The sequence below is a fragment of the Poeciliopsis prolifica genome, unplaced genomic scaffold (assembly GCF_027474105.1).
Source record: "Poeciliopsis prolifica strain line A6 unplaced genomic scaffold, Auburn_PproV2 SCAFFOLD002, whole genome shotgun sequence".
In the NCBI taxonomy this organism is placed as follows: Eukaryota; Metazoa; Chordata; class Actinopteri; order Cyprinodontiformes; family Poeciliidae; genus Poeciliopsis; species Poeciliopsis prolifica.
In genome coordinates this window covers 17084318-17110263 of record NW_026562377.1, presented here as the reverse complement: position 1 = coordinate 17110263, position 25946 = coordinate 17084318, and the positions used below count along the sequence as shown (strand labels likewise).

Genomic DNA, 25946 nt, shown 5'->3' with positions numbered 1-25946 from the left:
GTGTAGACAGCAAGCTGGGGAGGGACGTTTTCTGCACACCTCTTGGATTTCTTCAAAGAGCTGCAGAGAGAAACCGGGGAGGTGGGGGGGTCTCTGTGAGAGAGAGAGAGTTGAGGTGGGGGGTTGGAGGGGTTATTATAAGACAGGAGGAGGAATCATCTCGTTCTCTGCTTTTTGGGCAAGCCACGGCTGCTTTCCCTGCACTCAGATGTAACAGGATACGATGCTGAAGTTCTTCTCTGCCCGGGATGATGAGAATGAAAGCCTTCTAGGAGAAGTAACTGAGGGTAAGGGGCCGCGTGCACGCACGCATACATTAAAAGCAGGCTGATCCAGTTTCTCTGATGCTGCTGCGTTGCAGGATGATGATGATGATGATGATGATGAAGAACGCTGACACAGCATTGGCCGAGCTCCTGGACCGCATCGTTTCCAACATGCGTGTTTGCGTGTCAGCTCAAACGACCCGTCCGGCTGGACGTGATGTAACCGAGAGGATGTCGCATTGCCTCCGGCCGGCCGGGTCTCGATCACCGCGTGGCAGGACGAAAGCGCTTTTGCACGTGTGCGCCGAATGCGTCGCTGTCCCGATAAAGAGTGCGCGCGAGGAGAGGGGATGCTGCGAGCCGCTTTCAATTATTATTATTATTATTATTATTATTTATTTTTTATTTTTTTACACGATCTGCAGCAGGAGCGACACCGCCCGGCCCGCTTCTCTGTCATTAAAGCTGCAATGCAGTTTGAACTGCAGGTTTTGGCCATTTAATTGGCTTTTAGCGGAGGCGGACGAGCGCCAGCGTCAAAACAGAAATCTACTGGCAAGGACGTCAGTTTTCAAACATTTTTTGTTCGTCCTGTGTTTGACTGGAGCTGCAGTCTGTTCGACTTCCGTCGATATTTGCGGTTCAGCGAGCCATTAGAAATCTAATCGGTGATTGGTTGCGGCTGCAGGAGGTCGCAAAAATGAATGAATCGAGGTAGAGAGAAGGAGGGGCTTGTATCACTGGTTTGCATATGCAGATGAAACCAGATACTTGCATGCGTTGTATAAAAGGACAACCTTTTTTTTCTCTATTTTTTTTCTCCTTAAAACATTTGGGAGAGCCTAGATGATGATGATGATGACGATGATATGACTTGGTAGGTTGAGTTAAGTAGAAGCAAGTCTTTTTTTTAAATTTTTTTTATTTTCCAAATCAACCCAGACACTATAATTTACTTGCATGACACAGTGGAAAAACCAAAACAAAGCAGACAAGAGATCAAGAAAAGAATTGTGACTCCACAAGTCTCATTCAACCACAACCGCGGGTAGAGTTTCCAGAGTTTCCAGAAGCTTCTTTCATTCGTTCAAACAAAGGGTTTTGGAACGGCAATCGTTTTGTATCTCAGAGCTGGATGTCTTTATTTTTTTGTGCAAAATGTGTGTGTCCTAGCCTCACCGAAAGCAAAGTAAGTGATGAAGATGTTGGCTAAATCAAGTAAGGGAGTGCCATTACTTCCAGTGAAACAAGACCTGCTCCGGCATGGGATGGAATGCTACCTGGAGAAGACGAGACCTTTGGTCCAAAATCAACATAAAAGAAAAACCAGGCTTATTTTGTAAATGTGTTGAGGAACAAAGAAACTAACTTTGAGTTGTATCCGTGCATTTGAGAGAAAACTCGCAAGCCTGAAAAAGTTGAGCCAACAGTGAAGCACTGACATGGCGGTATGCTTAAGTATTTTTCTCAGACAATATTTGGAAAGGACATCAACTGAAACTATTAAAGTAACATTGCAAGATATCAGTTTCTAGTTATCCTATCGATTGAAGACCAAGTCGGACTTCATTTTGAGAACATTACCCTGCTGCTTTTGTTTTGTTTTTTTAATTTCAGCATACCCCTAGAACTTAAGTGACAAGAATCAGCTTTATTGGTGGAGTTTGCAACACGATATTCAAATTTTCATTTGGAAAAAATGTAAACAATGTTTTGTGCAGCAATCTTCTCCAAAAACTTCACGATATTTCACTACATTTTGTTGCTGTCACATAGGTCAACAAAGAGAATACACTAAAGTTGGTGTTGCAATGTGATAAAACTGTGGAAAGCTTCAAAGAGTATGCATACAGTACTTACACACAGTATAAACAGTCAGAGACAATCTGTCCCCACTTTTGTCTCAACAGATGAAGGAGACAACCCATCTCTTCAGCACTCCAAGCAGCAGTGGCTGAACAGACCTTGCCTACTGGTCCTCAAAGATGGTGACATGACCAAGCCTGGTCTGAGCTCCAGTCAACTCCGACCTCATTCTCCCTCCAAATCCTCCTCGGATGCGACAATCAGAAGTCAATGTGGGCAAAAACCACTGGAGCGTCCAACCAAAGCGGCGTCACAGTCCCAGCTGGAGGAAGGCAGCTGCACTGTGACCACCATCTCCACATGGGGCGACGATGACCCTTCGAGCACCCTGGTTTTGAGCCCCGCCGAGGCCGCCTGGCCGGAAGAGGAGGATCAGGTGGATCAGGAAGGCGTTCAGTCTCAAGTTCTCCCCTCCAAAGAGGAGTCTGTGATTGAGGAGAAGGAAAGGGAAGAAAGTGGGTTGGAGCAGGCAGAGCATTTTTCCAGCTCAGATGAAGCTGCAGCATCTTTTACTTCTTCACACGAGAATCCGTGCATTAGGACTCGGGAGTTCAGGAAGGTCAAATCTAAAGGAGGAGCCGAGACAAGTGGAGGCAAGACTCAGGGAGCCGGTGAGGACGAAGCAAAGGGGAAGAATGCTGATCCTCCAGCGGATCCTGATAATGACTCCCAGATGAGCCCCTCTGGAGTTCTGCCTGAGGATCAGGGTGACGTCCTGGGGGAGGTGGCTCCGGTGTGGGTTCCTGATGCTGAAGCTCAGGTCTGCATGAAGTGTGGGACAAAGTTTACATTTACCAAGAGGAGGCACCACTGCCGTGCCTGTGGCAAGGTGAGGGCAGTTTGATTCACTCAAAAGTCGAACGTTTTCTATGTGATGATGAAGCGTGAAGAGAAACACAGTTGGTGACGTGTGAAACGAATGTGTGCATGTCGGCAGGTGTTTTGCGCGCTCTGCTCCAATATGAAGTTTAGACTAACACATCTGGATGGCAAGGAAGGAAGGGTTTGCGTATCCTGCCATTCGGCCCTCGTCAAGAGTAAGTAAAATGCCACTTTCTACCTCGTTTGGTAGGGAAATGCACTACCAAAGTGTCATGTCTTCTCCGACAGAGACTCCTCTAAGAGGGAAAAGGAGAGTGTGGTTTGCAGATGAAATCCTCACTGGTCAGCAGTCTGAGTCTGCTCCAGCCACACCAGTGAGAGGACTTACTTTCTCACCCCTGATGAGGCGGGAGTTGGGCGAGCCTGCGAGAAGTCCTGCTGGTTCACCACAGATCAGGAGAACCTTAAAACCACACAGGACAACAATTAATGTAGGTTTAAAACATGAGAAATATACCCAGATACACACCAGTCTAAGATAATCTGATGTTGCGGACACAAACGTCAACGATTTGATGTCATACTCTGACATAAATGAATACATAGTTGTGAAATGATTTTACTTTTTAAAACTTTCCTCCCACCTGAGCAGTAGATCTCTGCAACTCCTCCACAGCTCGCAGTGGCTTATTTGCTTCGTTCCTGATCAGTGCCAGCCTCCTCATTTTGTTGAATAGTCTGATCACTGCTCTGTAAAATGTTGAAATCATAACAGTTTATTTTGATAACCTAACCTTTCTCTAAACTTCTCGACAGTTTTATCAACTTGAGTGACTTTAGGCTTCATAACGCTGTTTGTTCAGCTTCAAATACAGAATAGCTGTATTTTTACTGACACAAGATCAGACAACTTTATTTTTGATTTAGCTATGTATTTCATTTAGGGCTATCCAAGTAAAAGGGGCTCATTCTAAACGCATGTGATATTTTATATTTTCCATTATGAACAAAAAATATAAAAGCCTTCACCATTATCCTTCTTCTTCACAAATACACACTACTTGGTGTGGTCTGTAACACAAGAAACAAAAACATAAGTTTATTGTTACAAAATTCGAAAACCTGAAAAAGCAGATTTTTGCATGACGAAAAGCTTTGCGCTGCACTGTACCTACCTGTAGTTTCTACCTACCTGTAGTTTCTTTTACGGTCTAAATATTTCATAGATTGCTCATTTTTTCAATGTGACTTTAGGAGGCGTGTGGTCCTCATGGCTGGGGCCCCACAGCCTTAGTGAGCAGCTCTGCCAACCTCATCCCCTTAGACGGCCTCCCGCCCATCCTCACCTCTACTGGAGTCAAAGGAGGTGAAGTATGAGCGGGCCTTTTTTTTTTTTTTCTTCTGCCTCTGCTTCTTTTATTACGACGCCCTGCAGTGAGAGCAAACAGAGGAAATGAGATACGAGGTCCATGTAAAGCAGGGAGACTAGCAGAAGATGAAAATGTGGAGCTCAACGTTCAGCTGGACGTCCGTCTTGCTAACAAAGAGAGGATTAAAAAAAGTAAGAACAGAAAAGGTAGAAAAGTTAAGTCGGCAGCTGCGGAACGTCGTGAAACTTTTAAGCGGATCTGACAGGATGTGCTTGTAATTTCATTTTCAAATTACCTTCTGCTGGTATCAATCTGTCATACGAACAAATACTTTGGGTTGAGGGGACATTTTATCCATCTGCCCTATCAGGTGTGCATTAATCCCTTTCTATCTATTTTTTTCTGTTAGGAAATTTTATTACATTATCATTCTTCAAAATGATCAGGGGAATAAAATGATTAGGAAGAATTTAGGATTATTGGTTTGCAGGGGATGAGATTACGGTCATGCGACTTCGTTTTCCCCACTCAGATTACACCGTGGAGGAGAGGCCCTCTGAGATGCTTCTCATTCAGGAGCTGGAAAGCGGCCGGCCAAAGCCACTGGTGTTTGTCCTCAATGCAAACCTACTTGCTATGGTCAAACTTGTCAACTGTATGTATTTGTTTTCCCTTTTCTTTCTCTATTTTGAACATCCCAATAAAATGCAATTTGCATGTATGAAATTCCTCATCTGCCTCAGAAGCGATAACCCTAAAATTTAAAGATTGTTGTCATAAATGTGTGACAGATGTCAACAGGAAGTGCTGGTGCGTGACGACGAAGGGGATGCATGCTGTGGGCCAGGTGGAGGTGGTGGTGCTCCTTCAGTGTCTGCCTGAGGAGAAAAGTTTCCCTAAAGACATTTTCAGTCACTTCCTCCAACTTTACAGGGACACTGTGATGGGTAGGACGATGAATAGCAAACACGGCTTTTCCCCTCAAGGTTTATGCCTTGTCATGATGACTCGGCTGACCGTCAGTTCTTTGTTTCTGCAGGGAAGGTTGTAAGGCACCTGTCGCTCTTCCTGTTTGGCGGCCGATTCTTAGGCAGCGAGGATCACGCTGGCTTCATGTATGTTTGCTCCACCCTTCAGTCGCTTCAAGGTCTACCTCTGCCCAATCAGCCCTACCTCTTTGGCCTGCTGGTCCACAGAGCAGAGGTGCCGTGGGCTAAAGCTTTCCCCCTGCGCCTCATGCTGAGACTTGGGGCAGAGTATAGATGTGAGCAATGCCACCCTGTGACATCTTCCGGCTGTAATGTGTCAAGTTTCCCCCCTGAGTCATTCACGTTTATTTCTGTTTGTCCAGTTTATCCCTGTCCTCTGTACAGCGTGCGGTTCAGGAAGCCCCTCTTTGGGGAAATAGGTCACACCATAATGAGACTGTTAGTCGTGAGTATATCATGTTGCAACGGCTTTCACTTCTTGTAGCGCTGTATTTACCAGCATCAGGGGGAAGTTTGGTGTCATAACTTCTGCCAAACTTCCCATTGCAGAACACCGACTACTTTATACTTCCTGTTTTTCAGGACTTTAGGAATTACCGCTACAGCCTACCATTAGTACCGGGGCTCACTGTGGATCTAGAGGCTCAGAAGACTCTCATAAACATACCGACTACCGGGTATAATGAGGTATGAAGAGTGAGCCTCAAAAGGAAATGTATACATATCTGTGCCTTGATTGTTATTGTGGCCTTTTTCTGTTCTCTTTTCTCAGTTAATGAAGGCCATAAACAAGTCCAATGAACATGTGCTGGCAATAGGGGCATCCTTCAATGAGACAGCAGATTCCCACCTCATCTGTGTGCAAACCGACGACGGCCAGTACCAAACCCAAGCTATTAGCATCCACAACCAGCCTCGCAAAGGTAACAAATCATTGAGAAACAAAACATCAAGACAGTATGGACTTTGTTAAAGGATTTTTATGGTTTTAAATAGTTTTTACCCTAAATGTATAACCCAATTGATGAGGTATAACTGCTATAGGAATTATTAGTGTTGTTGAAATCGGAACAGAACGATTAATTATTCTCTTTTTTTTATTGTTGTAGCACTAAAGTTATACACTTTGTAACATTAGTTCTTTTTTTAATATACATTCACATTTTAAAAAAAGCCTTAATACAGAAACTTAGTCAGTATTTTACTTTTTAAAAAATGCGGCTGCAGATTCAGATCTGTAACACCAGAGGGCACAAAATGTTCGACTGTAGCGTGACTTGAACTTTTGCTCTTTTCTTTGTTTCTGTCTTTTTCTCTTTCTAGTGACTGGCTCATGCTTTTTTATATTCAGCAGCGCTCTGAAAGCCTCGGCAGGTTGCCTGGCCAAGTCCAGCATCGTAGAGGGTACGATATCTAGTGATATAATAAGGGAAGCACAAAACAGTTGACCTGCTCACAGGAGATTTCTGATCCAACATCATACCTCTAAACTAGGGTTATTCAGAATGCGATGCTCTTTGTGTGTGTGTTAACAGGCTGTCAGGAGTGTGTTGCCGCCTGTCGCTGCATGTGAGGCTGTGTGTCCCCACTCGTGTCTGTTTGTGTGTTTTTCTTGTATTGCTGTCCCCTTCTCCTTAGATGGGCTTATGGTGCAGGTCACCGTGGAGACCATGGTGGAGATCCGCCGGTCGCTCCGGGAGATGAAAGACTACACCGTCACATGCGGGCGGCTCGACCAACCAGAGAGCCGGGAGCTTGTTTGTTTACAGTGGGTGGAGGAGAAGTGCACTGTGAATAGGGGGTTGGTGTTTCCACATGTTTGAAGCTGAGCTCAGTCCAACACAACAATACAAAATAGAGTCTCATTATTTGTGTCAACAATCCAGGACTTCAGTGTCCAGATAAATAGTTCCTATATGTTCCGGCTTAAGAAATTGTTTTGCTCTGCAGGGTCATAAGCCCCATCGATGGGAAATCAATGGAGTCCATCAGCAGTACAAAGATGTTCCAAAAGTCAGAACACAAAGAAAATGGGAAGATCATCCGCTGGACAGAAGTACACTTTAAAACACAACAATTGTGTGTTCCATCTGAGTCATAAAGTCTCTTTTTTATATATAAAACCCTCTGCTGTCCAGGTGTTCTTCCTGGTGAGAGGACACAATCCCAAGAGAGGAGTGACCGACTCCGCCGAACAGAGCCGACTCACGGAGCGCATCGCCCGGGCGTTTTGCCTGGCCCTGTGTCCACACCTGAAGCTGCTGAAGGAGGACGGCATGGCTAAACTGGGGCTGCGGGTCACTTTTGACTCTCATGAGGTCAGAAACCAATGAGTGTGCTGCCATGGAAAATGCCTCTGGTGATATTTCCCACCGTTAACCTTACAAGATTTTTGTGTTCTGACATCAATTTTTCTGTTAAAATCTGTAGTTTAATACAGATGTGAACAAGCATGCTGGCACACCTGGTGAAGAAAAGTTCAAAATAGAAAAGTAAAGAAGTTAAAAAAGTCAATAGATAAAATAAATGCACTTTTTTTTTTTGCAGTGATATAACCTCGCAGTTAAAAATAATAATAATAAACTAACCCTTAATTAGATTTTCTCTAGGGTTGACAGCCGGTGTTTGAAATATCCATTGTAGATGGATGTCATGTTTAATGTTTTTTTCCTAAGCACATAGTATTTCTCGTCTTGCACTCTCAAAAAGTCCTCCTGGTATTTTTAAAATCAACAAGCCGACAGCATTACATAACAGCAGGTTTCATATGAATTGGGAAGGCGGCCGTGAAGACATCAGCTTCTCAGCATAATTTCTTGTAAATGATAGACTGGCTTCCTGTTGACTAACCTACAATTTAAGGGCATTGCTTCAAACCCTCGAATGTCTCTGCTTACAGCACTTTTGAATGAACACATAGGTAAAGTTTAAAATCTCACAGTGACGGTTGCTTCAACACACATTTTCAGTAATAGCGTGTGCCCGTAATGTAATCATTAAGGCATGTCTGATTTTGCACGCGGAATATTAAAAGTTGCTGAGCCTGCACTTTTGCGCCTTAGTCTTTGAGTCTTCAACTTGCATCCAATTTTCTTTTCTTCCCGTGAGATGTCATAATTTTTTTACAGTGCAGCCAAGAGAAACACACTATTACACTATTACATCCACTATTTAAAAGGAGGCGTGTCCAGGGGGGAGTCTGCTAATCCCTCATGTGGTCTCAGTGGCAAATATGAGTAATCTCCACATGTTTTTTTTTGGCATATTGATGGCCTAAAATGATCATCGTGACCAAGATGTAACCCTGCTGTAGTTTTTTTTTTTTATTGTTTGTTTGTGTTTCTTTTTTAGATATTTGTGCCACATTTTCTCTATCCTGCTCACTCTACGTGATGGTTAAATAAATATAGAGCCTCTACCAGTTAGGAGCCCAGCAGCTGAAAGCAATGAGCCTCTTTATTGCACCACATTTAGGGAAGCAAGAAGCAATGGATTAATAATTAAAAGTTTCCACTGACTTTGATAATATTAGATCAATACAAATTCTTCAGTTACATTTATTTTTGCCTTGGGTTGAGTTGGAGGGGGAAAGCACGCAACCTTTCACTCACATATTGCTAATCGCCAGTTTTCTTGCACAATCTCCTTTATGTGACTGCACTAAAATTAATCAGCAGCTTGTTTTACAATTCCAGGTGGGATTTGTGGCGGGGAGCAATGGGCAGCCTCTCCCAGCTCAGTACCTCAATGCCCTGGATAGCGTGTTGATCCCGGTCATCCACAGCAGGGGCCACAAGAGAGGCGAACAGCCTTTAGTGATGGAGCTCATCTTTTACATCCTGGAGGACATCACCTAAGGCACGCCTGCCCTCCTAATAATTAATCTTCCAACTCAGACCACAAGCTCCATCTCGCTCTTCATCAGCGAACATTAATTTCCACCAAAAGACCCAACCTGGATCACATCCAGAGCCAGCAGCCATTTCAGCTATTTATGACGGGAGTGACGTGGTCTGACTCTAAGCTTCATCTAGTTCCACCCACCTACAAAAAAAGAAAAAAACCTGCATGATGGACCATCGGAGCAAAGTGCAGTTGCTGCACTGTAGTTGGAACTCATTTGCTTATTTGACCTTACGTCTATGCTGGGTCTTCTTATGGAGAAGACCTTCAAAGCTGAATTTAACCCCCATAACCTTAAAATAATGACTGTAAGAAATTTAATGTAGGAGAAATGTAGCAATTTTACACACACTGAATGAATGCTTAAAGAATGTTTTCTTACTGCTTGGGTTTTAATGAACTGTTCACAAAGAGTAATGTCTGCTTGAAAATAAACCTGGAATGTTGACTGTTTGCAACTCATTTTAGGTCTTACATTTTGGCCAACTCACTGACTTTATAAAAGAAAGTGAATTTTAGATGGAAATATTCTTATTGTTTGATCTTACATTAAAAAAACCCCAACTAAAGTTAGTGTTTTTGAACATGTTATGTGAAACGTAAACATTTGCCTTTTGAAAAGCTCAGAAAGGCATTCCCAGCTTGAAGAGTTTAATAGTTAAGATGTCCAGAGGTGAAGGTCTGAAAGAGTGGAGGATTTGTCAGCCATTTCAGCTATTCACAAGTCTGCAGATTTTAGCTTTATTTGATGTCAGCACTGTAAAGCTGTCATCAAATGTTTGACACAATGCTGTAGTAGCAAATGTTAACCACCAACTTTCATAAGAGAATGCTGGACAGATGAGTTTTTCTCATCTGACCAGCTGTCAGCCTCTAAAAGTCAGCCGATCCTGACTTCACATCAGAGCTTGAAAAGCACAGTTCTAAAAGTACTAAAGCGTAGCCCTCTTTCTACACTTAAAGAGTATGATGGCCTATCACATCCTTAGAAAAATGTTTGAATGTGATTATTGTGCGAACCTTAAACATACATTTTCTTTTTACAATGTAAGCATTACACGTTGAGGTGTACACTTCCACACAAACGTGCATTCTTCAGTACCATTCCACAGATGACAGCTCGTCCAAAACTCCAGACGCTTACTTCATTCCTGGCAGACTTGGAATCTGCCAACGAGTTGCTGCCGATGAGGTGGATTAATACAGCCACCAACTACAGCTGCAGTGCAAGTTTATTTATTTGCCTCCACAGAGACACGATGCAGTTCAAAGTGTTGGTCAGGACTCAAGCAGACACACAATGTGAATGAAAAGCAGCTGTGCGTTTCCAATAAAAAATAAAAATCACCAATAAAAATCTCTGTGGTCTTTTAAATGGGGTTCATGAAGATGGAGCTAAAACGACCATTTAACATTTACCAAGCTTGCAAGCAAAATAACTAATGACCAAATTCATCATCCCATAATTTGAAAAATTCAGTTTCAAGATCTCAAAGGTTTTTCTAGAATAAGAGCTTGTCAGTAAACTGGTTTATGCTAAAATATTACAAAAGGGTAAACATGAAGAAGTGCAAGGCTTGGTTCAGATTGGCAAATGCACCATGATGACAGAACTTTAACATCTTAATGTCTTTGTTTTTTTTGACTGATTATTAAATAATATAATGCGTTGTTTCTTAGCGCAATAGCTAGATAATCCAAATACAAATCCATGAATGATCCTGTAGCAACTAATGCATGGTTGAGTCTGGCAGAAGTAAGTCCAGTGTGCAGCAGGCCTTCTCTTGTGCCATGAATGGAGAAGGGGGCATAATGGGTCACTTGTTTACCTCCTACTTAATCCACATACTTGAAATTGTTGGGACATGCGGCATATGCATGCTGTGCAAATAGTTTCTTCATTGTTGCAATGCTGCACAACATAAAACCCCAGTGAAGTGAAAACTCAGCGAGTCATTCAAATGGCAACAAAATACCAACATGTTAAAGATAATTTAGGACTGAATTTATTGGCAATTAAATTTTAAATACACATGGTAACAAAATTTAGAAAGCACACCAATGTAATTAGATTTTTTTTCTTTCTTTCTGTAAAACTATTTACAAACTGCTGTTTTGTTTTTTCAAGTTTAATAGAAACTGTACAGTCTTCTGTCCACAGAGGGGCGAGGGGTCATAGGTCAGCAAATGGGCTAAAGGTTCACCAGTGTGACGCTGAACAATGAAGTTGCTTTCAACATCAGTGAAGACATAACATTCAAAACATCTTCTCTTCATACATCATGTACCGGTAGATGGTTCCACAATGCAACAAGAACCCGACAAAACCAACTAACCAGGTGTGGAACCCCAACTGTGGAAGTCATTGACCACATTGATCTCCCATGTTTTACACAAGAAACTTAAAAAACAAAAACAAAAAAACTGTAAAACAGTCAAATTATTCTTTGGAATCTATAGTAATTTTAACAAGTTGACTAGGCCATACTTCCTGGGTACTTTCTTCCAAAGTCTCTAAGCTTTCTTCATCTTGCCATTGTGGGCGTGGCTGTTCTCATAGTGAGTGGAGACGTTGCTGGTGCCGTTGGCAGCTGCGTGGTGGTGGATGCTGTTACTGCTGCCGTTCTCATACACTTTGCCATTTTCGTGGACTTTTCCGCTGTCTTGCCGTTTGCCGTTTGCGTATGCCACCGCACCGTTCTTCTGTTCCCTGATGTCCTGTTTCGGCAGCCGCTTACCCTTCACGTAGGCCTGGACCCAGAAGTTGGAGAAGAGGATGAAGAAGAAGGTGCCGTACATCCAGACCAGGTGAATGATGGTGGGGAACTGGTAGTCACAGCTGTCCATAAAGTAATACTGAGTGGCGTGGAGAGAGACCAGGACAAACTGGGTCTGTTGAAGGGGAGGGGGAAATAGAGATTGAACTGACAATAAAACACAAAAATGTCCGTCTCTAAAAGGAACTCCAGTAGGAAATCAAACTGAATGCAGGATTTTCTTACCAGCTGAATGGCAGTCATGTATTTCTTCCACCACAAAAACTTCTGGAAGCGCGGTCCAGCAGCAGAAAGGCCATAATAGAAATACATGACGACATGGACGGAAGAGTTCACCATGGCATGGAAAGATCCCATTCCACCTTAAGAGAAAACACACGTCATTAGACTAGTTTAATCAAAAATGATAATCCCCCGGGTCAACACTGACTCCATCCTAATCATTCTCTCAGAGCTGTCGCTGCTGCAAAGAAGCTGATGCGACTAAAACGGATGAGTTAAGGTTTCTGATAAGCTTTTCACAAGGCCAAGCTAATCGTTCTGGCCTGTTTGCAACACTCTGGTGTGCGGGGTGAGGGAAAAACTCAATTGTACCCAACATGGGTGGCCTCTGTCTCTATTCGTTATTTTGACATTAGCCCGACATGTACTCACCAGGAGCAAAGACAACTCCCCACCACCAGGTCCACGGCATGAAGGAGTGGTGAAAGATGTGTAGGAACGTAATTTGGCCGTGTTTTTTCCTCAACACAAAGAAGATCTAAAAAAAACAACAACATTAATTATTTACCATTAAACTAATAACTAATGCATAGATAAAATAAAGAAAAGAGAATAAGACTTACTGTGTCCATAAGCTCAATTATCTTTGAAAACCAGAAGAGCCATGCAACACTGACCATCTAAAGAAAAGAAAAGTCACATTTCCTGCAGCTCTATTTTTATAAAACTCAAATCAAAGCAATCAATGCTCCACTTAGTGGTAGTTTTTAAGCTTGCTGAACTTACTCTTAGAGCTTGAGGACTATTTGAGGTATCAATTGCATCACATCTCCAAGTATACGTTGTAGCCCAACCAGACATCAGAAACTGTAAAATAAAAAAAAAGAAAATACAAAGTAGAAGCAATGTTAAACCAAAGGAACATGCACACAAAATGCATCAGCTGTGAACTACAATTGCATTGATGACTCGAATTCTTGGAGCAAGTCTATGTTTCCTACCTCATACACAATGTAAACTGATAGAGCCACCAGCAAGAAATTGTAGACTATCATGGGCTCCTTCAGCTGTAAGGGTTTCCGGTTGGCCATAATGCGAGGTCCCACGTACAGTACGAAAAACAGGTAGGCCAATAGTATTGCTGTCATGGGAACAGGACTCTGCATCAATGGGTAGTCCTTTATCCGTGGATCTAAAACGAAAGGCAACATTTTCAGAAAACCAATAATGGAAAAACTGTTTCTGTACTTAAAGGGTAAGTTGCCTACCCATTCCTGCCAAGAGGTAGTTGTAGATATCCAAGGCATGCGAGCCCATCTCCTGAAGTTGCAGAAGCATATTTGCTGTTTTGAATTGTTGAGACCAAGTTAGCTGTGAGGAAAACATAGACGACGTCTCACGGTTAGCCTTGTGTATGAAAACCCAAACACAGCATAAATGCCTCTGGAATTGTTTTTACAATCGAGACATTTTAACTTGTTCGCCCAAAGTTTATTCTTCCATCTCCTGAATCATTTTTATACAAGAAAAAGTATTTTCTATCCATCTTGAGTGTTTTCTTTGTCCTGGGCTGAAGCTATTCAGATGTGGTCTGATACAAGAGAGGCGGAGCCACGAGCCACAGTAAACCGATTGTTCGGGAGTCAAGCCCAAAGGTTCAAAGACAATATTCAGACTGCTTTCTTCAAATAAATTCCACTGGGACAGAAAAAAGTAAGTTATGCAACCATTTGGTTAAAGAGTTCACTGAACTCTAAACTCAACCTTGAATATAAAGACAACTTCTTTACTAAGACCCACTTCTTGACAAAGGAAACAAGTAATTAAATATAATAAAAATATTGTCCAGGAATGACGCTTTGGACTTCAAGCTCAGGCATTTGACTTCTATAAGTGCTTAATAATTCAAGTGCGAGCTGAAAAGCAATGTTGCAAAGTAGAAGAGTTCTAGGGTGCGGCTTGCCCCGAGAGCACCATTGTTTGAAGTACAATCTACAATACTCTGAGTTTTCACTGCCCACAGTCCTCCTTTAGCCAACATCATTAAAGGCTAATAATTTCAGTCTCTGGAATGAAGGTCAGAGCTGATCTACCACAGCACCTGCAAGAAGGGAGGATAAGGCCTGGGAAAAAAAAAAAAAAAAAAAAAAAAACCTTGGGAGAAAACTGCAGTGCAGAAAATGTGCTTTGGTCCTTGGAAATTCACTAACAGTTTTACAATTCCTACAGGAAAGTGACACAAACACCAGTCAGTTTTTTTTAATCAAATAAACATTTACTCAGAAAGCAAAAAAAAAAAAAAAAAAAAAAAAAAACCTGAAGATATTGCACATTTCTCATTCTCTTTGTAGCTTGTGTAAATTTTTCCACACGTCTACTAAAATACTTCATAGCAAGCAGAGTTACTTCATGCCAAGATTTCAGATGACATTGAGAAGCATACAGGACACATTTCTGTCAGCCATGCAACCAGTTTCCTTCCATTGGCCTTTTAAAAACAAAACAAGAATGAACCACTGCCAGTTTGCAGACCCAAGCATTTCATGCACGTGCTAGTGTTGCGCAACAGTCCAGAAACATGGCATTTCAGATAGCTCTTACAGAAAAAGCTGAGGTTGCTTTTGATTTGTTGTTGAGATATTTGATGAGGCATCACACACTTTGGCAAAAGTATCATGTCTGATGTCTTGAGTGCGTCTTGTTCTGGGAAAGAAAGTGCTTTACAGTTAAAATCAAAAACTGGTCAGATTATTTTACTCTATCTTAGCCACCGCTAAGCCAAAGCAACTATAAGGCCACTTCAATGGCCAATCATGAACAGGATAGTTTTAAACCCAAAGACACAGCCAATGGTGTTACTGCCAAGTAAGAATGAATTGTTCACCGGCAAATCTCAACATCTGAACATTTGCAAAAGTTGTGCCAGACTATTTTAGTTAAATAAAGGGTTGTATAACCAAAATTTGATATAATTTGAAGTGAACTTTTCATTATGTTGCTTAAAAGTTTCTTGTTTTAGGAAGAAATAGGAAAATTTTTACTTTTTAATGGTCAAATGCAAATACTGACCATGAAAAGTAATCATACCACACCCACAAGATAATCTTGTAATCTTATGAAGCAGTAGCAGAAAAAGATAGTTTCCCTTTTCTGAGACCCAGATGAAGATAGGGCTTCAAGGATAGAGCCCTTCCTTATTAGGCCAGTGAAACCATACCAACCATTTCACCAGAACCAGCTGCAACTCACTGCCTCTTATCTCCACTAATTAAAAGCCTGCACAAAACTTCACGGTTGTGCAGTAAACTCGTCCAGGACTCTGCTCTATCAGCTGAGGTTCAGATAACCCAACAGGAGAACAAGGATTTTCTCATGCCTGTGGGAAGCGGGCAGGGAGAAGGGGTCAGAAAACCGTCCGGTATTCCCATGACACAGTGATACAGTACAACTGTGGACATGTGAATACTTAAGCACCTTAGAAAATTGCCCTCTGTTCTCTCTCGGGTGAAATGAGTTGCAGCTGCTACCACCACCGACCCCTAAACTCTAAACTTTCCAACACCACCACCCATTCATTTAACAGTAAATGGTTGCTGTACGACTCTGAAAGAGAGACCAAACAGAAAGGAAGGGTAACGTTACCCCACCTCCCCCCCGACAGAAAGCCCCTGTCAATGAATCATGGGGATGGAAAAATGAAGCTCACGAGTTAGAAGTTAATGATGAACAAAGATCAGTAAAGGACAAGGCAGGAAAAAAGCTGTTAAAAAAAAAGTCAAGGACACATTTTCTTTCATAGACATTACCCCCCAGAAATGCCCCAAAACATCAGCAGAATACATTCCCCGAGTTATTTGCATCTTCAAATTAAAGTTGCGATACATACCGTTACAAGAACAGACTTGTTTCTCCCCCCCTAAATCATCAAAGCAGACGCGTCTTTCTCCTTTTTCGGTTTGGCAAAACCTCTCAGCTGACTTGAGCTGCAGGTAGACAGGCAAGCAGGCGGAAAAAAAAAAGAAAGAGAAAGCAGCAGAGGGGGAAAAGAAAGACAAGACTGAGAAGGGGCAGGGAAGTAAGAAAGTAAACTGAGAGTGACTGGTACCAGCAGTCTTCCACAAGGTCACACCCTCCCTGACTCACATAGTGGATGAATAACCAGCCTTCAGAAGGAAAGGGAGGGAAGGAGGCAGAGTCGAAGGGAAAGAGGGAGTACGAGCGCGATGTGTGCGAGTGTCCTGTACGTCCGCAAGAGATACAACTGGGGACAGGCGGCCCCGATTTAAACCCACTTTAACAAACAATTCAACGCGAAATCATGACCGCCAGCCATACCTTCACAAGCAGAAGTTCAATCCCCTTTTGAACGCTCTCCCGGTCACACCCCGTTGTCCCTGAAACACACAACTCTGGAGTTGCCAGGCAAGTTTACCCCCTCAATCCTTCCCTCCCTCCTTCCATCCCTCCCTCCCTCCCTCGCTCTCTTCCTTCTTCCCTCTTTTCCTCCCTCCTCCGGGTGGGACGATTATATTATTCACATGAAGCCGGCAAGAAATCAGAGGAGACTCTGTTATCGTGAAGGGGGCTATTGTTGTGCCTTTCCTGGCCCTCTACACAGCCAACACCCATGAAGCAAAACTAGCCTCAGGTTCTGTTGCTGTGGTGAGGAACAATGTCATGACCCAAGTGTCCCAAGTCTAGTAGATGGCCCAAATCATCTCCACCATCTTGCCTCTAATGTGGCAAACAATGCATTTGTACTATAAACAAGAGAAGATGAGTATGGACCTGGACTAATGTTTTCCACGGGTTGCACTGGTGGGCTTTACCCAAACGTTTGACTCGATCACATTATTCAACATCACAGTTTTACAGCTTATATTAAAACTGTCAAATTAAGGTAATATTCACCTGTAAATAATCTAGTAAACAAAGTTATTTATTCGAAGCAGAATTGGTGAAAAAGTGTTTAAAATTTAGTTCATGGAAACCCTTAAAGATCTCAATCTCAAGTTGATGTTTTGAGTGCTAAATATCTGAAGAGCATCTCAAATTAAATAGTTTATTTTCACCAAGCCATTTTTTGATGTTTAACTTAATAAAGGAAAGAGTTTCTTTTGCATGACTGTACCATCATCTCAGCCACTACTGATGTTCTATTTATGCATTCATTGTGCTTTTTCAGTGTTTCAATTTAAAATGCATTAGAACCAGTTACAAATGCACGATAGAAAAGTGTCCTGCCAAAGTAGTTCACACAAAATAATTTATTTTCTTAAGGGGCCCAAGTCAATACTTGACTTAAAATTTAGGTCTGTATGAATAATTTGGGATGCACATTTATTCAAACTTCTGTCAACCATTTCTACAAAAAAAAAACAAAAAAAAAAAAAAAGTTTTTGACTCAGAAAGGTGTTTTTTGGTTTCCAGGAGATTGAACGTTTAGTGACAAATATGCTAAAATTAACATAAGTGTACTCATTGAGAACGAAGCATACAGAGCATATATATTTAGGAATCGAGTTTACAGACTTGGAGGGCTTCCCCTGGACATTCCACGTCAAAGCACTGGTAATACTTTTTGGAAAGCTCTGACCTCAACTTTTCTGTATTCACTCGTCACCGCAGCTAGTCAGCTAAGCTGGTCAGACTAGCTTAGCCTACTCAGCTTAGCCCATCCTGCAGGATACAGATGTAGACGCGTAAAATGGATAGATGGACTAATCAGTCAGGGTGTTCCACCTTTCACTGTGTGATTGGTTTAGGCCTGATGTCCGTCGTTTTGAATCACAAAGAGACTTTCATTTGTTTTTTTTAACCCCCCAAATGGTTGAAACAGTACGATTTATAATTTTTTTTCTCCCAGGTGCAACAATCCCAACTATATTGGTTGCAATCTAGAGCCCGGGGAAGAGAGAAAAGCCCTACATATGAACCAGCTGCCGATAAAGCTGAAGTTTGCTCAGGGTAGGATGGAAAACATAATGTCGACCAAAATAATTCCAGCAAAGCAGACGTGACTCATGAGTTAATACTTAAAATTCTTCTGCAGGACTTGCATAAGAGGGTTTTGCTTCCTGAGAGGGAACCACTAAGTCAAACGCCAGTGCCACACCCACACAAGCAGGAACATCGTCAACCAAAACCATTTGGAAATACTTTGGGATCACATTCATTTTAAGACAATAGTGTGGTATGTGCAAACACCAGAAAAAAAAAGCTGTTGCTCATTTTTATGACTTCTTGTTTTGATAGGCAAAGGCTAAAAATGTATTCTTTAGAATTAAAAACTAAAATCCCCAAAGAGAGAACTGTAAGTCAAATTTATTTTAGCTTTAGTGTAGTTAGACAAGTTAGAGCTGTTGCCCCTGCAGCCAGGTTTTATAAGTAGCAGAAGGTTGTCGGGACATAAGGGTCCATTTCTTACTAAAAATAATAAAAAGACAGACCAACTGATTTCCCCTACTAGTACAGTGTGGTTCATCCTAAATCTCTAGACCAATTTAGAGGATTAGGTGCAGACAATATAAAATATCCCTTCTCCTTGATGTTCAAAATGACTCTAGATTTGACAAAGCACTTCAGTAAACTTTGAGTTGGCCAACAATCTCCCAAGCAGGATTGTGGGATCATTAGATGTTGCCATTGTCTGGAATAACTTTTGCCAACACCCATTTTTTTTTACAAAACAGCTTGATTTGACTCTGTACTGCCAGCTCAGGCTCATGAGCCTGAAATTCCCATTTTGCCCTTTAAACATGCAATGCTTCACAGCTTCATCTGAAATTCGCAGTGCAACAAAGTACGTTTCTGCCAAATACTGATTACAATCAACACTGTAAATGACCTCACTAAAATATAGTGACTTGATAAAAACCTCTGAGTCATCTTTGTGCAAAGTTTAAAAATAATTTTTAAAAAAATCAACAAAGTTTTATTCAATTCAGATCATGGAAAATGAAGCAGTTATGTCAGAATAAGCAAGATTACCATGCGATCCAGCACCATTTACCTCATCTCCAAAAACAGTACTTTACATAAGACCAAAGCTTTGCAGCACGACTCAGACGTCTGAAAATGTCATACACGTGAGCGTGTCTTGTAAATAGTTAGTTTCCAACCAAGCAGTTTTGACTTGAAGACTTCTACCCTACAGAAGGGGGTAGAAGAATCACTCCAGCGCACTTTAAACCCTTCCCTCTGAATACCACAAAACACACCTAAGAAAAACAGTCAGGTAGGAGCTAACTGAAGCATTTCGCACAAAATGGTCATCATACGAGACGACCACAGCCTCCCATCGAGAATTTACTAGGACGAGTAAAGGGAAAACAGAAAATGGTTAAGGTAGTTTACACAAGTAGTAAACTCTGAGGTTGATGAAATGTAAAAAATGTTATCTTATGGACTTTTTTTTAGATGAAAAGTAACTTTTTAAAAACAACCCAAGGGCAGATATTAAACATAATTTCATTTAGCCCACTTTTCTGTGTCAAACGTTTATTTTTTTACAATTAATTTATATGATGTAATATTAAAATCAAACGCATCATTAGCTCTAAGCAGAAAATCATAACAGACAAAAAGCATGTGTGTAATTAATCTAAATACTGTGTTAGATTGAGTTACTGGGGGAAAATATAATCTGAATAACTAAAATATGACTATTTAATCCTGTTTATTCTGAAAATTAGTTCAAAATAATGACATGTAAAAGCAGAATAAAGCCATTTCACACTTTTACTAAAACCTACTTTGTAATTACTGTTTTTGCATTTCAATGTTCCAGCTGTATTTGAAACTAATCCATTCATAAGAATCTGATAAAACAATTATTTGTCAAAACATAAAGCTTACAGGAAATGGAAATTGCCCAAGTGTTTAAGGAAGTGCAACACTGCATTGTTGAGCAGTTTCATTAAGTCACGCTTGTGTCACATGTGATTTGCTATGTGTTCTATGTTTAGATAACTTGTCCTGCAGAATTCTTAGGCCTTTCAATGCATTTTAACAACTTCAGCAATTAAGTAGTTTCATAGGAAAGAGTTTTCTCAAGACAATGCTGAAAAGAAACAGGCACAATTAGTCACATCAGAGTGCAGACACATGCTACCCAAGCATGCAAATCTGTTTCAGGAAAAGAAAAATTCAAAGAGCATCCATTATTACGTAACAAAAAGCAGACATACTGAGGTGAACATCATTAGGAACATGCCTTTTGTTAGTAAGCCCTTCTGTGTTCTCCAGTCTGACACTTAGGATCTATGGGGACACAAACACTTTCACTATGTGTCGGATCCAATCTCATCCGAATTTGTTCTGCTTATGTTACCATTAAGCATGTACAGCAGCTAAAACACTCATTCTAAGCAAGCTCTGCAACATATTTTCTTAAATTACTCACAGACTCACATTCATGATCTCACCCACACACTCAACAATGAAGATGGGAGATGAACTTGGATTTTCCATCACAAAAAGTGAAATTTTAATTGATAATAAAAAAAAAGAAAAAAAAAATATATATATAAGAAATAAAATAATAAGAAATGAAGGATTATAATAAAATGAAGGATTATAAAACTAGCACTAATAATTCCTGTATATTTTCATATGCATCATGTAGTCTAACATAATGGAATAATAGTGTTTTGTGGAACCGGTTACGTTCACGCATGGTTATTTCCAGGCATGCATAAGAGATTAAAGTTGAATATTACTCTCACTAAAATAACAAAACAAAAACACAATGGATCACTTGACAGAAAGAGAAACATTAAGAAAGAAAATAGAAGAGCTTAATCAACAGACCCCGCCACAGTCGCTGCAGACCACCTCCTCCAAGCTGAGGAATGCTGTCGAACTGACATGCGAGCATCCAATGTCTGTGCATTGTGCTGGGATCTGGGTGTGCAAGTGCTGGGAGGGTAAGGAGTATCATCCCAAACAAGGCCTACCGATCAACATCAACCTCATTTTCTCCCTCCCTCCTTCCTTTTTCTCACCTCGTCTCACCAAGGACTCAGATTTCTGTAACCTTTCACACATTTCTCATGTGTGTCCGAGTTTATGCAAACCCTACAGTCAAAGAAAGACGCAGGGAATAAGTTTACAGTAAACATGATGACATTTCAGTATGACTACATTCAAAGAGAAAGACACAGACACCTTAAAGGCAAACCTCAAAGTGTTTAATGAGGAACAAATAGGTAAGCGTAATGTTTAAAGACCAAACCAGTGTGAAAACCAACCTGGTTTCATTCCACTTCAACATGAGTGAAATGAAACCCTTTATATCTGTCAAGACATTCTGAATCATTACACTACAGGGAAAACGTGACTGCTTACAAGCTGCTGTGCAAATGAACAGTTACACTCTGATACTGATCCTTTATTCAACGTGTCCTCAAGGTCCAGTGTCCTGTCAGTTTTAAATACATCTTTGCTCCAACACAGCTGATTCAAATGATCCAACTACACCCTCGCCATGTCAGAGACTCCTCGCAAATGAATCGTCACCTGCCAGGTGTGTTGAACCAGGAAAAGAAAAGAACGGAAAAAAAGAAAAAACTAAACCTCCCGAGAATTTACTTTGCTTTCTTCAATAAAGATCGATCCAGAAAAGACACTCACAATTGTCACACATGTTCACATAGTTTCCAACCTCAAGTTTTTATCATTTGACCTTTGATCTAATTTTTCAAAAATGAAAGAGCCAGTTGTTCAAGAGATGGAACGTGCCTTTACAACCTGTTTAAACTTCCTTATGGCTATGTAGAAAGGGAAATTTAAATAAGCAGATCATTAAAAAGTCCAGACATCAGGAGTGTCCGGTTACACGTCCTTTCTGTACCCAGTAAACTGAGTTATCCTCCTCAGATTTAGTGACCCTCATCTGCTCAATATTGTCCTTTTATGGTCAAACCCTTGTTGTTGGAATTTTGTAGACAACACAGATGGTTGATTGTCGTTTTAAGGTGATACTGTGTGAGAAAATGGGGGAATGATCAATATAAATCGTTCCAAACAAACCGGAGACAAACCAACCACTATCACCACCTGCTGGACTGAGTGTGACCCTTTTCCCCATTGTGAATAAAGTCACCTCAGTAAAGCTGACCTCAACCAAATGGAAAAAAAAAAAAAAAAAAAGCACATGGAAAACAAAAGCGGCTGGCTGAATGTATATGGGAGTTCTGAGGTGATTTTATGCTCATTGCAAAATGCTGTAAAATAACTAAATCAACACCGGGCCTTATTCTGCCATCTAGACCCATGACTGACGTCTCCGCTTCTGCCATGTTGCCGCAAACAGGATGAGAAGGACATGCCAAACACTGTCATGGAGTCTAAAACATTTGAACGGCCGTAAAAAGGAAAATCCATTGCAGTTTAATACAGAAACTTCCCTGACCCTTCGTATACTACCCCCCTGTTGGATACAGGCGGTGAGCTCTACCGTCTCTGGTGGAGTGTGTCATAAAAAGTCACGACGTTCATATTCATGCTGATAAGAAAACTTTGTCAAAGACCAAAAGTGCCATGCTCAGAGAAGAACCCAATTCCACCATTAGATGCATCCAGCTGAAACATGTGGAGCGAGTTGTACTGCATCTGGAGACAACTGACATGAATCCTTTGATGTGCGTCATATGCCAGTACAATACGTTACAAATTTATCACCACGCAACAGAGCAAAGAACTACTTCACCTGCAATGAGCATAGGTTGATGAAGTACCAAGCTTTGAGGCTCTCTGTACTAGTAATTACTACTTCATACTTGTTTCTTAATGCGACACAGACACGATTTTACAAGGTAAAGCCTTGGTAAAGTGGTAAAGTGATTACAGAGCTATATGTTATACACGACTCCTGCAAGCATACAGCAAAGACATCAGCAATGCTTACTTAAATACTGAATTATTTAATCGCAAGTCATACCGTTGTTGTGACATCCTTCCTTAAGCGCATCAATATTACACAATCATTTTCAATAAAAAATATTGGAAACGATCCAATGTTCTAGCTTCTCTCCATCCCAAAAACCCCATGGATTCCAAACACATGCAACCCAAACGTCACGCCCTCCAAATGACATTGATTCTGGAATGGAGTCATTAATTTAATGGTTGCTTTTTTCCTTGAAAATTCAGTTAAACAGTATTAAAGTGATACAGCTGTTGATAAAATTGGTAATTGGTAAAAAAAAATGTTGTAGACTGTACTTTATGGCAACACTAGCAGATGTAGCGTCAACAAATAACAGGATTACTTCATATAAACTCATAGTAATTAATGAGGAAACTACCCCTATCATTTAAACAAAACAGTTCTTCCTCCAGCTGAGTTTTTGCAAGTGATGACCTGTAATGAGTAACACTTAGCCATTTGCAATCTAATGACGCTGACTCTGCAATACACAAGCTCTCACCTGAAATGTTCACAAAGATGATTTCATCTTTTGATCGATTAACCCGACAATCTTTAACTGCTGTTTGAGATAAATGCTCAGCTTCATTGATTTAGACTGGTCTAAAGTGATAAAATTTAGGAATTTCAAATATTTGCTAGAATAAAAACAAAAAGGAGTCAGTTCACACTTTTAGTCAAAACTTTCTAACAAAGCTACAATAGGTCATATTAACAAATCAACACTGGGCCTTACGTAAAGAACTAACATTTACCAAAGGCTGTCATTAAGAAGCCACTCATGAGGAGCTGGACAACACAAAGACAGCTCTGTCAAAGCAGGATCACAAAATGTTAAAGCAACAATCCTCAGAGGGTTTTATTTGTCAAACTGACACAACAAACCAGCAGAGAAAAACTCAGAAGTACATCACCTAACAGGAAGACACTAAGAAAAGCACCTCTTAGTAAACCACAAAATTGAAGACCACAAAAAACTGGTGACAATTATTGCTCTGAAGACAAAGAAAGAAAAGAAAAACCATTTAAAAAGGTCAGGCTCCATTCATCGTCTCTTGCTTTTCTATCTGCTCTGCTCATAGGATTCAAACCCATCAGACAGGATGTTGACACTGGAGCCTGATGAAGTGATAAAAAAAAAGTGACACAGCGGAGATAATAGTAACAGCACTGGCACTGTGTTTGCATTAACCACAGATCTAAGATACGGGCGGTTCGACCTTGGGACCATGTCCTCCTCACCTCCTCACCAAGTTACAGATTATGTTTGCATTGTTAACAGTTCACTAGAACCCATAACTTAATTCGGCCAACAATCACACACAAACAAAAAGGGATCAATGATGACTAGCTGGAAGGTAAATAACGCGCCTTGTTCCCATTTTATAATTATTAACCAGTGCACAACGTACGTTTTACCAAATCTAAATATGCAACAGATAAAACTGAACCTTTTTAACCAACAATATAACAGAACTTTACTTGAAGGAACCCATGACGCTCTAAATGATATTGGATCAAACTACTTTCTGTGACACAGCTGGAGTCACATGCTTTAAATGTGCATAGTCAGTTTGTTTGTGACCATAAGAAGACATCAGTGTGCTAATCTGTATCCTGCAGCAACTGCTGTTTGGTGGTTTCTATAAAATTATGAAATCCAACACCAGTGCCGAAAGTCCACAATATACAGCATCTAATGACAAAAAACAAAACAAACTATGTACTCATTTGTACGGTTTACTAAAATACACACATTTGTTGGGAAACTAGAAAAAATAAATAAATAACTGCTGATTATGGGCTTTTTTTTGCAGTGAAAACTTTTCCACCTAGTTAGGAGTCACATTTATGAATGCGCAACCATACAACTCACTTATTCCACTTGGCTTATGAATAGGATCAGCAGAAGATCAGATAAGAGAAATATCTGAGAAACATCCTTCCTAACGGTGAAGCAGCCCGGAAGAACCTTCATCACAATCCAACCTGCAGCTTGGCCCTCCTCCTCCTCCTCCTCCTCATCATCACCTTCACGTCCAGATCAGTTGCACTTCACACCACAGCGGCCTCTCGGCGCCCATTGTTCGCGCTGCACAGCTGCAAACGTGACACCCTCAACAATAACCTGAACAATTAGCCTGAGCAAACAAGCGGATTGAGATGCAAATGTAGAGACGCCACAAGTTCCCTTCCTGAGCAGGATACGCCTCCCGAGTCCACGCCGGGTGGAACTTTGAACACTTCAAACAAACAGAAAGAAATAAAGTAACAGTGGACCTGCTGTCAACATTTAGGAAAACATAAAATACAATTCTGTAAAGCGGTTTTAACACAAACAGTCGCGTTTTACACACTTATTATTCTCCTCCTCCTCATTTTCCCCCCTCCTCAAACCAAACCCGACTGAAAACAACTCCTGGTACAAAAACAAAAAAAAAAACAAACAAAAAAAACAAAAAAAAAATACAGTTATTCAGTTTCTCAATAAACTGTATAAGAAAGCTACTCACTGCTGCTGCCAAAGCGAACCGCCCGGGTCTGTTGAAATCTGGCTGCCAAACGGAGGAAACGCGTGTCGCTGCTAAGTTAGCTCAGCTTCCTCTTCCCTTTTTTTTTTTTTTTTGTTGCTTAAATCTCCGGACCCAACCCTCCGAGGAGGAGCCATCCGGTACCGATGACTCAGTCACTTAATATGGGCGGAATCAAGCCTCGGCGATACACTATCAAATGTCAAAATCCAAATTGATCAGAGAGGGAAGAAGACTGCTTTTATTATTATTATTATTATTATTATTATT

The 25946-nt window shown here is 41.0% G+C and overlaps 2 protein-coding genes across 8 annotated transcripts; one reads left to right on the top strand and one right to left on the bottom strand.

The window, feature by feature from the left end:
- The first annotated feature begins 137 nt into the window (after window positions 1–137).
- On the top strand, window positions 138–9664 carry zfyve9b (zinc finger, FYVE domain containing 9b). Of its 3 annotated transcripts, none has more exons than XM_055052422.1 (16): window positions 138–287; window positions 2177–2961; window positions 3070–3169; window positions 3243–3445; window positions 4209–4320; window positions 4857–4979; window positions 5116–5271; window positions 5364–5588; window positions 5676–5758; window positions 5896–6000; window positions 6086–6236; window positions 6637–6717; window positions 6952–7081; window positions 7264–7369; window positions 7452–7631; window positions 9009–9664. In XM_055052422.1, exons 1-16 carry the CDS (start codon window positions 224–226, stop codon window positions 9168–9170), a joined length of 2766 nt encoding a protein of 921 aa, XP_054908397.1. In that variant the 5' UTR covers window positions 138–223; the 3' UTR covers window positions 9171–9664. The 3 variants fall into 3 exon arrangements, with proteins under 3 accessions (XP_054908397.1, XP_054908389.1, XP_054908406.1); XM_055052414.1 differs by having other exon boundaries at window positions 6952–7114; XM_055052431.1 differs by lacking the exons at window positions 7264–7369; window positions 7452–7631; window positions 9009–9664 and having other exon boundaries at window positions 6849–6991.
- Window positions 9665–11199: 1535 nt separating this feature from the next.
- On the bottom strand, window positions 11200–25748 carry elovl1b (ELOVL fatty acid elongase 1b). 5 transcript variants are annotated; one of them, XM_055052806.1, is made up of 9 exons: window positions 25659–25676; window positions 16102–16198; window positions 13484–13586; window positions 13217–13407; window positions 13002–13082; window positions 12839–12895; window positions 12648–12753; window positions 12219–12355; window positions 11200–12108 (listed from the first exon to the last, which is right to left on the bottom strand). In XM_055052806.1, the coding sequence occupies exons 3-9, from the start codon at window positions 13551–13553 to the stop codon at window positions 11731–11733; spliced, it is 1020 nt and encodes a 339-aa protein (XP_054908781.1). In that variant the 5' UTR covers window positions 13554–13586; window positions 16102–16198; window positions 25659–25676; the 3' UTR covers window positions 11200–11730. The 5 variants fall into 5 exon arrangements, with proteins under 5 accessions (XP_054908781.1, XP_054908771.1, XP_054908788.1 ...); XM_055052796.1 differs by lacking the exon at window positions 25659–25676 and adding an exon at window positions 16551–16622; XM_055052813.1 differs by lacking the exon at window positions 16102–16198 and having other exon boundaries at window positions 25659–25748.
- Between the last annotated feature and the right edge of the window lie 198 nt (window positions 25749–25946).